The sequence below is a fragment of the Lepidochelys kempii genome, chromosome 3 (genome assembly GCF_965140265.1).
Source record: "Lepidochelys kempii isolate rLepKem1 chromosome 3, rLepKem1.hap2, whole genome shotgun sequence".
Lineage (NCBI taxonomy): Eukaryota > Metazoa > Chordata > Testudines > Cheloniidae > Lepidochelys > Lepidochelys kempii.
In genome coordinates this window covers 103,819,890-103,834,672 of record NC_133258.1, presented here as the reverse complement: position 1 = coordinate 103,834,672, position 14,783 = coordinate 103,819,890, and the positions used below count along the sequence as shown (strand labels likewise).

Genomic DNA, 14,783 nt, shown 5'->3' with positions numbered 1-14,783 from the left:
CCGGGACCAGTCCGCGGACCACCACTTTGAGTAGCACTGGTGTAGACTACTCCGTTACTCGGACTAAAGTAAAGAAAATCAGCTAACTGTAAACACCTGCTGTTCTTCTTATAGTGGTTGCAGATATGTATTCCTCTCAGGTGTGTATGCGCCCGGCACACTGAAGCTGGAGAGCTTTCCCTAGCAATACCCATAAGAGAACTGCTCACAACCTGTGGCCTAGCCCCTCTCCTAGCTATTTAATGGCCGTGCCACCCAACTCCCCTCAGTTTCATAGATTCATAGATATTAAGGTCAGAAGGGACCATTATGATAATCTAGTCTGACCTCCTGCACTATGCAGGCCACAGAATCTCACCCACCCACTCCTGCAATAAACCTCTCACCTATGTCTGAGCTACTGAAGTCCTCAAATCATGGTTTAAAGGCTCAATGTGCAGAGAATCCTCCAGCAAGTTCGTTCTCACTCCCTGTGGCTAGAGTCAGAGCATTCTGTATGGTGATTTACCTCACGCTTCTATATCAGTCTTCTGAGATTTTATTGTATATAGTTAGTTAGTTAGTATAGTCTAATTAGTACCCGTAGGTTAGTTTGTAATAGTTAGCTAGCTAGGATAATTACTGTGATGTCCTCACCAGGGTTTAAGCATTGTTCATCGTGTTGGGTGGCTATCCCCAGTAGTGACACCCACACTGGGTTTGTTGTATGTGGGGGAAGGGCTCATTAAAGAAAGGTGCTCCGTCTGCCACATTCTTCAATAAAAGAATGCAGGTGGTGAGGGACTTTTGTTTAAAACAGCATCTCCTGAAGCAGGCCATGAGGCACTCTTTGGCACCATGGACCTCCATGGATCAATGGGTCCCACAGCTTCCTCAGAGAATCACATGATGTTGTTCCATCCTCAAGGTCTGATACTTCCCTTAAGAGGAAGAGGAATCATTCTTCTTCCTCTGGTCCTCCAAAGAAGGGGTCCCATAAGACAAACAGATCATTCCAGGACTCGGATAGACTCCTCTTTGGCTTCTAAGGGGAGTCCTGAATGGCACCATGATTCCTCCAGTACACAGGATGCAGTTGGGCCATCTAACTGCTCCTTGGTACTGCACCACGATCAGTTGGATTCTCTACTGTGGACTCTGGTAATGGCCATGGGCATCTGCTGAGTCTCGTACCTACGACATTGGTGCTGCCATCAGACCTGATCTGTCTGTCTGTCCCTGATTCCCCAGTAGTTCAGGGGCATTCAGAGGCTGCTTCTGTTGTGCCCTTGACACCATCTGGTCTCCTCAGCATTGTATTCTGCACAATCTTGGACTCAGAGAATTGCGGCCAATATCCTTTGAAGTACCAAGTAACTCTGGTGCAGATTCTGTTTTCTGCATCAACGATGTCTTTACTACAAACTCCTTCATCAGGTTCGGTACTGATCTTGGCTCTGGCACTATCGTTTGGCTCTGGTACAGACTGGAAGTGTGATGGCTCTCTGGTACCGAAGGTATCGATTACTTGTTTGTCCTCTGCACCGATTCCATCTCCATATTGGGTTTCGGATGAGACTGATTGTTTTCTCTGTCAGGGATGGTTCCTCCACTTCCATCAGATGACTTCAGGTCTTGTCAAGATCGAGTTCAGGGACATCTTCATTTTTTTCCCCTTGCTTTTGAAACACCGCTCTCGGAAATCTTTGAGACCAATGAGAGGCTTCTGGATACAAACCAGATCCTCCATCACTAACAACAAGCAAGCAGCCATTTTGATTTTCAGGTCCTTGTGACATCTGAGCCCCCATCTCCTCAATTTGGAGACAGGCTGTCTTGCTTTTATGATGTTTGGGATAGAGAAACCACAGATAAATGGGTCCTAATGGCATAACCCAATCTTATAGTGCTTCAATTCCTAGGCAATCCCTCTTCTCCACTCCCTACCCCATCCTACTTCAGGGACCCCTCTCACAAGCCACTGTTCCTTCAGCAGGTTCAGACTTTGTGAGCTTCAGGAGCTATAGAGGAGGTCCTCCAGTAGCTTCTAGGAACAGGATTCTATTCCCAGTATTTCCTGGTCCCCAAGTCCAAAGGAGGGGTGAGACCTATCCTCTGTCTCCGCAGCCTCAACAAATACATCAGATATGTGAGATTCTGTATGGTTACCTAGGGAACTATTCTTTCTGTGTTAAATCATGACTGATTCTTCATCAAGTAGTGTTCCTATGGCTGGTCCACTTGAGGTACATGTACACCCTATGCACCTTTATTAGCAGCATCTGGAGGGCCTGTGCATGCTGTGTTGATATCCTCCTGCCCCTCACTGAGGCTATATGAGGCTGCACAGGCAAATCACCCTCAGTTCCTTCTCAACCACCCTAGTCTGAGATGGAGTGTAGCATGTCCACCTTGAGTGGGCCTTACCTAATTGCTCTTGCTTAGTTAAGTTTTATTAGTTCATTTAATTTTTACTTTTGACAATTATTTTATTAGTTTCCTCCCTCATGGGAGGCCTTCCTCCCTGTGAGGGGCATGCCCGGTTCACTGGGTGTTAAAGGCTACCTCACTTGCCAAGAGGCCATCCCGGTCAGCAACAGACGCTCTAAGCATGTTCACTACCTAAGCAGAAGTGACACTTCTAAGGGAAAGTTATACATCCCTCAGAAGTGTAACTTCTATTTAGCTCTTAAATCTAGGGCAAGAAAGAACCGGCAAATCGACATGCGACCTCAGACTACCTCATCCTCATCATCTGACGAGGTGGTAATGCCTCCTCTTCCATTGGTCCTCTAAGGGGTCAATATACTACAATTTGCCACTTCAAATGGAATTATCAACATAGTTCACAGCATTGGATTAGTTTTGATTAAAGAAATAAAATAAGTTTATTTAGCTACAAAAAGAGAGGTTTTAAGTGAATACAAGAAATGAGTAATTAAAGATAAAACACTTTATAAACTTCACCTTAAACCAGGTCTAGTTTGTTAAGTTCTTTCCACAGGTTCCCAGTATCATTGTTGACCAAGTTTCAGGTCAGGATCTGTTCACAAAGTCCATAGGCTGTTTCTTTGGTGGTCTTAGGTGGAAAAGAGAGAGTGTTAAGGAGAGAACTTGTGGTATTTTGCTCCTCACTTTTATAGTTCAGTCACACTTTGAAATGCATTTTCCTGAGAAATGCATTACTGATCAGGGTATCTGAAGTTACAGGCACCAGGATGGGTTTAGTGACTCTATTATCCTTGGCAATCTAAAATAGTAAACACACTTCAGTCATGACTTCAGCTTATATTCATAACTTTACATATAATATTGTTACATACATTTCACCATGATGTTATCAACCAACAAGTTCTTAGTTTTAAAATGATACCTTACAAGGCATATTTTGTACAAAGTTATTACAATAGTGTGGAGGGTGTGAATATAGGGGTGCATTCTGTCACATCATGTCTTCCAATACCTGGACGATTGGTTAGTGAGAGGCAAGTCCATGGAACAAGTTCTGTTTCATGTCCAGTTCCCACTTCAGGCAACTGAAGCGCAGCTTTAACAAAGTGGTGAAGCTAACATTAATACCAACTCCAAAAACCCAGGTTCATTGGGGCCCTAATAGATTCTACAAGTTCAAGAGCCTTTGTGTAAAATGAATGATTTCAAGCAATTTGTCTCTTGTATCTGACACTACAAGCTGAACCTTCAACTACGGGCCAGATATGCCTAAAATAACTAAGTCATGTGCTGCATGCACTTACATAGTCCAGCATGCAAGACTGCACCTTCACCCTCTTCAAATATGGTTGACATTGGTCTGTCGGTTGAGTTGTCAATCATTGAACAGGCTTGTCAGAGTGCCTCCAGAGAACATGGACTCCCTATAGTGGACAGTTCAGAGCAATGTATGCCAGATTGTTTCGTTTGCTCATCCTCCACTGACCAGGATTGCAATCACTACTGGCTCCTGAATATTGAAAATTCAAGGCTTGTGGTCAGAACAGGAAGATTCCCTCCATGTTAATGTCCTAGAGTTTTGAGACATTTACAATGCCTGCCTGTGATTCACATAAGGGGCAAAACAGTTCATATACTCCCTGAAATTACCACCATGGCGTATTATGTGAACAAGCATGGAGAAATTCACTCCAACTAGGTTTGTCAGGAGGCAATAAATCTCTGGCAGTTCTGCATCAAGGACAGTATCATTCCTACAGCTGTTCACTTAACTGGGGTCCAGAATCACATGGCAGATTACTTCAACAGGAATATCTCCCAGTATCACAAATGGTCTCTGAAGTCCAGAGTGCCGAGTCCCATCTTCGCAAAATGGGGCATTCTGACTATTAGCCTGTGTGCAACAAGAAACAACAGGATGTGCCATCAGTTTTGCTCATGAGCAGGTCTCAGGCCAGGCTCCTTAATCAACACCTTCCACCTCAGCTGGGGATTAGCTCTTCTGTATGCCCTCTCCTGAACCCAGTCATCCCACAGGTCATTCTGAAGCTGAAATTGGATCATGCCAGACTGATTCTCATCACACCAGCTTGGCTGAGACAATGCTAGTTCTGCAACCTACTCAGTCTGTCGGTTTAACCTCCCACATCTCTTCCTCTTTATCCCGATCTACTGACTCAACACCAGAGTCGAGTTTTGCATCCAGCATTCAGCACTCTGCATTGTGGCATGGATGCTGCATGGCTAGATGAGGAAGAGGAACCAAGTTCAGAAGTTGTTCAAGTGTTGCTTAATAGTAGGAAGCCCTCTACTAAGGCAACTTTTTTTGCCAAGTGGAAGCAATTTTCTTCAGTGTGGTCGCTAGCTTGGGGAATTCAGCCAATGCTGGCCTGCATTCAAGATATTTTGGAGTGCCTGTTATATGTTGTATTCTCGTCTCTCACTCAGTTCACTGAGAGTTCACTTAGCAGCTCAGCATTTCATCTGCTCATCCAAGATCAGTTTTCTTGATCTCCATGATAGTGAGCTCTCTAAAAGAGTATTCATTTCATCTCCATGTACCTGTGAAAGAGCCAGTTCCCCTCTAGGACCTTAACACTGTCTTAGGTGCCCTTATGGGACCTTCATTTGAGACCCTGGCAACCTTTTCTCTGTGCCAGAATACAGCCGCCTTTGTTGCTACAACAGCTGCAAGGAGAGTAGGCGAGCTGCAGGCCTTAACGGCAGAGCCTCCGTTCATGCCGTTTTTCAAAGACAAAGTGGCTCTATGGCCATATCCAATTTTTTTATTTTTTGGTCAAAAGTGCTTTCACAGTTTCATTTTAATCAAATGATTTACTCACCAGTTTTCTTTTCTAAACCACGCTCAAATCTGGATGAACAGTGACTTCACACATTGAATGTGAGATGGTGCTTTGCAATTTACCTGGAGAGTACTATGGCTTTTTGTGCATCACCTCGTCTGATTTCTCCTATGCAAATTGAATGAAGGGTCAGAAGGGTCTTTGTACAAATGATTTCCAGGGCGGCTATCTTTTTGCATTACATCAGCAAATAACATAGCTCAGTTCATATCTCTACAGAGATGGTGGAGTCATTCAACGCAGGCCCAAGTGACATTGATAGCATTCCTCAGTAATGTTTCCATATTGGACATTTGTGGGGCTGCTACCTAGTCTTCTATACATTCTTTTACCAAGCACTAAGCGGTTACTACTGTGACTAGTGTAGTAAACTCTGAGCCCCACCTCTTACAAGTACTGCTTGTGAGTCACCTGAGTGGAATACACTTCTGCAACCATTTGAACAAGAAAAGATGGTTACTGACCTGTAGTGTAACTGTTGTTCTTCGAGATGTGGGTGCAGATGTGTATCCATGACCCACCCTCCATCCCCTCTGCATTAGTATCTACTCTTGATCCTCATAACGAATGAATTGAGGGGTGGTGGGGTGGTGCTGCCTTTTAATAGTCAAGGGAGGGCTTGGGGCCACAAGGCCCAAGCACCACCCCTACAGGTACTGCTAGGCAAAGTTCTCCAGCTTTGGTGCACTGGGTACATGCACTTGAGCGGAATAGACGCCTGCACCCACATTTCAAAGAACAACAGTTACAAAATAGGTAAGCAACTGTCTTTTAAAGTTTATTAACATTATATCATTTGTGTTCAATGTTTATAGCTACACAGCTGCCAGGGTTCACTTACATTTGGGTCCTTCCTACTATTAAGCAACTAGATTGTTCAGATTTATTTGCTATGTTAACATATTTTTGCATACTTCCAACACTTTCATTTCATTGGACCCCGAGGTACCCATTTATTACTGATCAGGGTATCTGATGTTACAGGGACCAGCATGGCTTTAGTAACTCAATTGTCCTTGTATCTGTATTGGGAAAAGACAACTATGTATTTTGCTCAACATTAGCCATTGCATACACAGCCTGTTAGCAGTATTGCCACCTTATTAATGCTGGAGGAGAAGTGGGAGTCAAAAAGATGGACCCTGACCCACTTAGACAGTCTCTGTGTTAGGATGACAAGACAGGATTTTTTAAACGAGAGACGTGCTCAGTAAGAGGACTGCTTTTTCCAAAGTTATATTGAGATAAAAACATTATATATTTGGCTTGTAGGGATGGGTCTGCTGGAAAGGGTATATGGACACAGGGCAATAATATGTGATGAGAGTTCAAGTTTGTGTTTTCAGTTGTTGAGAGTGGTTCTTAAGGTGTTTATCTCTTCTCCTTCAGTGGTATGTTGTTTAAGGCATGACTGAATGTTACGAGAGTGTATTCTATATTACTTTGTTTGCTTCTATTATGAGAGTTATGCACTGTTTCTATTGTTAGAAGGGCATGTTAGTGTAGGTATTAAGTACAAAGGAATATGTTTAATACATCAGTGAAATGTAAAAAAGAAGTTTATTGCTACTTTATGGAGTGAGGGATGAAATACTGCATTCCTGAGCTTATGTTCTGTTTAAACTTACAGATCATTATGTAAATACTAGGAACTGAAACAGCCAGCTGATTATACAGAGCTGTATTTTTGCTTTAACTCCTTCTTAGACTTCCGGTTGCCACAATTCTTGCTCCCTTTCTTCACCCCAGTCCCTTCCCAAGCTCTTGAGTTGAAGTACTGGAGATATTTTTAACATAATTGAATTGAATAACATAATTAAAGGCCATTGACCATTAAAGCAAGTTACATGTTAGTACAGGTAACTTCCAGGAGCAGTGGAGATCTCCTTAGTCTTTTGTCAGTGGTTTTGCTCTCTTAAAACACACACTCCTATCCACCCACCCCCAAAAAACAAATTTCAGCAAAATAATCCTTGGTGTCATTTTCAGTTTTTTTTCATGTCATATTCCCAACATTCATTTTTCTATAAAGACTGAACTTAATCAAATATACTTACTGTGAAATACCTGAAAGAGCCTGGTTTGTTGTCTTTATGTATCTTTTACTGAATCTGGTCCCAGACCTACTCTAGCATATAGTACTCATGATCTGGCAACTTGATTGATATTTGGCCTTGGGTTACCAGAAATAAATTATGATTTGTCCTAAGCCTTAAAGCTTGCCTCAAGATATCAAACTGGGTCTATTGTAGAAAGGGGAGTAGGACTTTAGTTCAGACCTCCTTGTCCTCCCGCAATCTGTATTTTATTTGCACACATGCAGCTATTAGCTAGTTATACAAGTACAAACTGAAAGCACCAGTGAACATTTACTGATGTATTTTAAGAATCTGTGAAATGTCAAAAGCCTGTGCAACAGGAACTACCCATACATGTTAGTGACACATTTCCTTACAATAGGAAGATAAGAATTGCCTACTGGATCAGCCCAGTAGTCCAGCTAGGCAGGTAGCTTCTTTCTGACAGTGTGTAGCCTCAGTTGCTTCAGAGGAAAGTGCAAGAAACTCCACAGTAGGTAGATGTGACCTAATCTGCACCCTAATTTTAGACTGTAATGGTTAAAGATTGGCTTAAGCATGAGGGTTTTCCCCTCCCTTCCAAAGCTCTCATTTTATTACTATCTGTTGTAACTCTGGACATTTAGCCCTGTTTGAACATCCACATATTACATCTTTAGGACAAAAACACAGAAACAATTGACTACATTTTTCTCTGGTGCATTACAGTTAAGTACATGGAGTCACTGTAGGGATGAATTTGGGCCACTGTGTTTCCCATAAACAATATACAGGTAAATTGGTAGCTTAGTGGCTGGGGGTGGTCCAGGAGGTTGGGGGGGAGGGAGAGGAAGAATTCTGACTGCCTTGTCAAGTCAGAAAATTTTAGCAAGTGTTAAGCAAATGTTTCACAGACAACTGTTTCTTCTACCAATAAACTTCAGCTCCATGTCATTCTGTGATTCTTTTTATTGTCATCCTTTGACATGATGAATACTTACAGCAGTATGTAAAACAAAAAAGATACAGTTAAATCTCTCGTTTAATTCTTGGCATCACTGCATAGCAGTCACAGAATTTTCACACAATCTGTTACTTCCTTTCAGCTTGTTACACATGATGTGCACATACACAGACACGAGCAGAATCCTAGTCCAACTGAAGTCACTGGAAGCTGATTTCACTGGCACCAGGATTTAGCTCATATAGTTGTATTAGGTATCTGTATGGCTGTGTAATACATTTTACAATAAACATGACATGTCTATACAATTTTGTGTTCAAAGATTAACAGAATATACTGTACATCCGTGTCAAACTTTTTATGCTCTGCATGTAAAAGTTTGTGTACCTAAAATATAGGATGGATTATAGCAATAAATGATTGTTTGCACCAACAGGAAAGTACACATTCTTGCAGTACAGCTTGCCTCTTTTTTAATTATTTTTTCATTTTTGTATTTGCATGCTTGGTTATTTCAGATTTAATCTTCTATTGTAAAAACAAAATTAACATCAGACTAACCTTTATGCATAATTACCAATGAATTACAAGTACTGATCTTCTGTGGCACAAGTCAGGCAAAAGGGACCATCTTATATTCAGTTCAGTGACACAGACTGTCTCTCAGCAGGGACTAAATTGTGGTTGGAATGCGGCCTGACTGGCCTGATGAAAGTCAGCCCTGCTACAGCTTGTGGGGTGGTCTGGGATAGCTGCTCCCACTACAGCTGTTTGGCTTTTTTCTTGGTTTTGGCTGACTTAGACGGTGGAGTCTACTAACGCTGAGGGCTAGTGAAGTGTCTGAGATGCAGTGTGAAGGATGGTCCACTTCATTTGGTGCACATGGAATTTCTTTCATACAGCCTTACAAGATAGGCTGACTGAACTGCATAAGTTAAAACAATCATAGAGAGAAAAGAGGGGCTAGTAGGCCATCTATTCCACTATAGGCCCCTTTTTGGTTGGTTTGACCCTTGCTCGGTAATTGTTTTGGGTAGGTGGTGTTTGAAGAACAATATGCAGTACAGTCCTAGCTGGTTTAACGTACAGTCGGTCACTTCTCCTTTTGTTGTGCTGCATGAGAAGGCTGACCAATCTTGCTGTGTTTCGGGGCTTGCGAAGCTTATGCTATAGCCTTTTCAATGCGCATCTGTAGGCTGCCTCCTTCAGCTAAATCATGTTTTATCTGAAGCCTTGAGGTGCTCCACAATCCACAGTAAGTTCGAAGGCAAGCCAGCGCCTGTCATTTTTGTCCAGTCACCAACTCTGCTGACATGAATTCTAAATCTACTCTCTTTCTTCAACCATGTTGTGCATAGTGGCCTACAAGATTGTGTTTTGCTAATGAGTCCTTTGGCTGCTACTGTAACTCATCTACTTTTCTTACATTTGTTTTGTCTAAAATATGAAGTATGTCTTGGGCTAAAACAGTGACCTGCCATGATGTCTCTCTCTCTCTCTCTCTCTCTCTCTCGCATGTTTACTTCTGTATTGCTTTCATTAGTGGTCTAAATGCTGATCCTCTGCTTCTATTTAAGGCTCTGATACAGCAAAAAACATCTTAATCAATCAAGGCTAATAGTCTAATTAAACTATTTCCCTTGCTTTAATTAATTTTTAATTACAGCATTCACATCTATGGCAGTACATAATCTTTCCATTAAGAAAACAAATTTGGGTTTTAACCAAGATAAGTGATCTATATTTTTTGTGTAGCAGTATGTTTGAGAGCTCTTTTAAGGATGTGCTTCTAAAAAGTGAACCCAACTGGAAAACTCTTGAACTTGAGCTGTGCAGCCCCAATAGGCCCTCTTAGAAGAAGTAAGAATTAATTTACATAGGTCTTCTATAAAGTGTCAAATGCAGCTAATGGGACAAAAGTCCATATCCTCCTCTTCTGTGCAAATGTTTTATTTTTCCCTACCTCTTCATTCTATTGCCCCATTCCCAGCCTGGAGTTTTACAAGTATTTCTGTGCTCCAAACAAGACAATATACAACACAAGAATCAACAGTGTATATTTAGTTGCTGGTGGTGTTGAACTGAGTGCATCAAATGCAGTCAGACATCTTCCATGGGGAAAATAAATGGTGGAACTCACCCAGAATTCCTGCTTTACAGCACAGAACCCAAAACTGTCTGGGTGGCAGGCACCTGCTCCCAGGGCTCACTTCACAGCCCTCTTTTGATGTGAACTGGTCTCAAGCACCTGAGGCAAATTGGCTTAGATAGACCATGGCTAGTATAATTCCTTTGATTTACATGTCATTTAGGTAGGTGCTGAAGCCAGCCTGAATTCCTTTCAAGTATTGTTTCAACTAGTACAAGTTATTGTTTGCAACTTTGCAGGTGTGTGCATTTCAGTTTCATGAAAAATTTTTAAGAGCAGCTTTTTTAGTTTAGAGTAGTTAGGAACTTTAACTTTATAAGGGTTGACATGAATACCAGATTTTAGGTGCTAATAATAAAAGTCCAGATTGTATTGTGGACGTCATAGCAGACCTCTGAGTGTGCAAAGATCTGCCCCTGGATCTATTTTCTACAAACTCCTCAGAACAGCAAATTAAAGTATGAAATGCCACAATGATCTGACTATCTCTACTAGCATGTAGCAACAGAAACAGCTGGCAACATACAATACTGAATAGACTTGTTTCATTCAAAGGCTATAGAACAGCTTACAAAAAAATTCTTCCAAGCTAACTGGAGAGAGGTTTACATTTATAATTAAAAACAAACAAAAGGGATGGGGCATTATCTTTCCCACTTCTGGAGATACTTAAAAAGCCTGCCCATCTTCTAAAGTGCTGTTTATCCTTCAAGGGCTTTGTGTTATGAGTAACACATGTCCTGACTTATTCTAAACCTGTGGAGTATCAGGAGGAAAAATAGGTCCCTAAAAGAATGCAGCAGTACAAACAATAGAAGGGGCATTTATTTCGATCACAGATGATGCAATGGTTGAAAAGGCAACAACTGTGTTTTGGAAGGGAACATACTCTTGTTCCACTACTTAAGCAGTGGTTTCTCCCTCCCTGAATTGCAGGCACTGTTAGTAAGATCAGATAGCAAACTGCAATGTGATGTGTGTCCTGCTTGGAAGGCTTGAGGAAGAAAAATGTTCTCATTGTCCATTATCTACTGCCACACAATATAAAATGATAGGAGAGGACCAAGCTATCTGGCCCAACATGCTCCATCTTTCCAGTGTTATCTAAATTTCAACTTTGTGCTTCACTATATGCTTCAGTCCCTTTCTCCACCAATTGATTCTACACATGTATTACTCATTACATGCATATCCTTCTTTACTAAAACTCAGATTATGCCCTTAATTGATTGGATCTCTTATGGGTATGAAAATTTTACCCCTAACAACATCATTTATCCTTTTTATAATTAAAATATCCCTTATTACCTTTCACTTTTACACCAAGAGTAAACCTATCATTTTCAAACGTTCTCTATAAATTTAACATTAACTGGGTTGGCCTATGTTGCTCTCTCTCCAAGACAATCATGTCACACAATACAATTGTACTACTATGGACCCTGAAATGGAGGACCACTTTCTAAGAGAAAACTCTTTAAATAAGTGACACAATTTTGAGTAGAAAAAATAGTTATGTCACAGCATTGTACTTGCTATCAGAGTAACACACTACAAACACACACTTGACTAACGGGAGTTAGTGCCCCAGGTTGAAGTCTCATCTGACTGGAGGAACTTAAGGAACAGGTTCCAATGAATGTCCCAACAGAGGATATTTATGGGATAGGCTACAATGCATAACTTTCAAAAATACTGGAAGTGAGAAGGGGAAGTGCCCGTATAACTACTGCCAGTAATAGTTAATCACGACTTAAAATAGGTTGTAGCCAATCTAGTAAACTCATTAAGTGAGATTTAAAAATAATAAAAGATGGGAAAGAAAGTATTTTTATTAAGATGGGGGAAAATACCTAAAAACTTATCTAAAGACTAAAAAATAAATAAAAAATGACATTACAGTTCTGCATCATTTGAGAAAGCAAATGGAATCTAGAACTGCCAGAATGCCTGGATCAAAACCAGCATCCAACCCTCACTTGGGTGTGTCTGGCATTGTGGGCTACTCTGCTACTTAATAAAAATAAAAACTCATGACTCCATGTTTACCAGTTTGAACTGTAAAATAGATTGCTGTGGTTTAAAAAAAAAATATCTTCAGGCTTTGTGAAGCATCTGATTAGACTGAGCGTGCACTATGCCATGGATTAAACAATATGAGTTCATATGGAATGCATGTGAAGTTTCCAGAAAGTGCCCTGACAGATTTCATTCTTTTATGACCTCTGCTGGAAGGCTGAAAATGGAAAGAGAGAGTTCAGATGCTATGATTTGGACAGCTAGCAGTGAAGGATGCTAAAAGTTAAGGCCTTTATCTGCAAACAATAGTGTATTAATAAACTCTATACCATATTTACAAATGCTTTCTCTTGTATTAAAACTAACAGTATTCTGTTCACAGTGCCATTGTTTATACAGGTAGCAATCCCATAATACTTCAGTATTTTGGCATGGGAATCAGTAGCGCTTTGTATTTACAGAAAATGTACACATGGATACAAACATGTCATTGAAACAGAGTCATCAAAAAGATAGATCTGGTAATGTTGCAAAGATTTAGACTGTATAACACCTTCCCTTTCATTTGCCAGGGACTGCAGTTCCCTACAGTGAGAAGATGTCCATCTCTTATCTAAAGTGGCATAAAAATGATTAACCAAATGAGCCTTGTCCCGCTTGAGTTGTATGTACATAGAGTAACCTCGGTCCAAGGTTTCTAGATCTGTTGTCTAGTGCACAGAATACAAAAGTTAAAAAGGTTTTTTAATTATTTTAATTATTAAAATAATGAGATTCTCTTCTCTGTGCACTCTCACTCAGCCAATATCCTCTGAGTTCTGAAGATGCTGGTGGTTTAATGCGCAGTCCAGCTGCCAGACTTAAAACTGTGCATGGTGCTGTGGGCCTATATACAGCTACCTGTCACAATATGAGCCAGGGTGAATGAAATATGTTGGCATCCCCCATGCTTTCTCTTTAATCCTCCCCATTAGTTGGTAGCCACTTAGTGGCCCAACTTCATCACTACTGAACGGAGTTCCTTATTCAAGCAGTTAACAATCAGAAGTGATGAATGGCTTCAGATATATGTAGAAGGATAAGGAAGAGGAGGGAGTGAATTCAAAGGAGCTCAGATTTGAAACCCAGAAGTAGGGTGGGTTTATTCATGAGGACCCTTATAGTTTCTGTTTCCCTTTTTCTTCCCTTTCCACATTGCTGATGATGGCCTTGCAGGTCCTTACGATTTGGCTTACTGTTGTGACTAACAAAGAAGAGACAGCAGTACTATAAGGAAGAGTTAAAACTGGCACTATGGGATGTCACCTTCATTTAAAGTCTGCTCTTCATTTTCAGTCACTTGACCTGAGTGGTCATTGCTCCTGCAACTGCTGTGTTGCTTGTGGAGCAAACTCCTCCACTTGGCCTTGTTCCTCCTGAGATGGCTTAGCATATTTTCAGATAGGGGAGTATCTCCTGTAAACTTGGCCCATTCCTCAAAGAGTGGCTCTACGATGTAGGTCATGAAACCTGGGGAAACACGAGACAAGACATGTAAGGAGCAGTATCATTCACCAAATGCCTTTCCCTGCAGTTTGGGTGGTTAAAGGGCAGTGAACAAAGTCACAGAACCCCAGAGACAAATAACAAATCAGCCACTAACTCAGACCCTTAAACTGAGGATTGTGGAATATGTATCCTCTAGGACCATTGCAAACTCAGATTGGCTGGCTCTGTCTGTATAATAATTGAAACATGTATAAGACAACACCCTTTTTAGGCAACCTCCTGTCCTGAAATCTCTCTCAAATATTCTCACACTTACTGTGCACAATTCTACTCTACCTATATTCGACTTCTTTTAAGCAGCTGATTTTTATCCTTACCTTGAATGGTTGCTCAAGATAGGTTTCACTGAATGTGTATTTGAGTATACCATGTGAATCAGGACTTTTATGGTCTGGTTCTGAGCTGTACATTAATGGAGTTATTTACAAAGCTTAGTCCAAGTGCAAATCCTTGAGTCGGAAATGAACTTATGCTCTTATTTGGAAAGAGCTGCAGCAGCACAATTAACGTTTTGGGTTTTGGTTCTGTTTAGTCAGAGGCTTTTGCAACATAGAATGGATTAAAAGGTCACAGAGTGGGCCTTTTGTGTATGGCAGTGTGCATACCCGGATCGTGGGCTAGAGCCATATGTTGGCCTATAACGTGGAAATGATCTAGTATCTCTGAATGTTGGGAAGGTATCACTTTTCTAAGCCATGGCTAGAGAGAGGGATTTTATCATCCACCTCACTTTTCACCCTGCAGCAGCTATG

The 14,783-nt window shown here is 41.1% G+C and overlaps 1 protein-coding gene across 7 annotated transcripts in view; it reads right to left on the bottom strand.

Annotated features, from left to right (window-relative positions):
- Positions 1 to 8,313: 8,313 nt before the first annotated feature.
- PDE7B (phosphodiesterase 7B) overlaps positions 8,314 to 14,783 on the bottom strand; it is a 276,797-nt gene continuing 270,327 nt past the window's right edge. For all 7 annotated transcript variants that reach the window (XM_073337392.1, XM_073337395.1, XM_073337390.1 and 4 more), the window contains one exon: positions 8,314 to 13,992. In XM_073337392.1, coding sequence (XP_073193493.1) covers positions 13,775 to 13,992 — 218 coding nt within the window. In that variant the 3' untranslated portion in view covers positions 8,314 to 13,774. The remainder of the gene's footprint in view (positions 13,993 to 14,783) is intronic.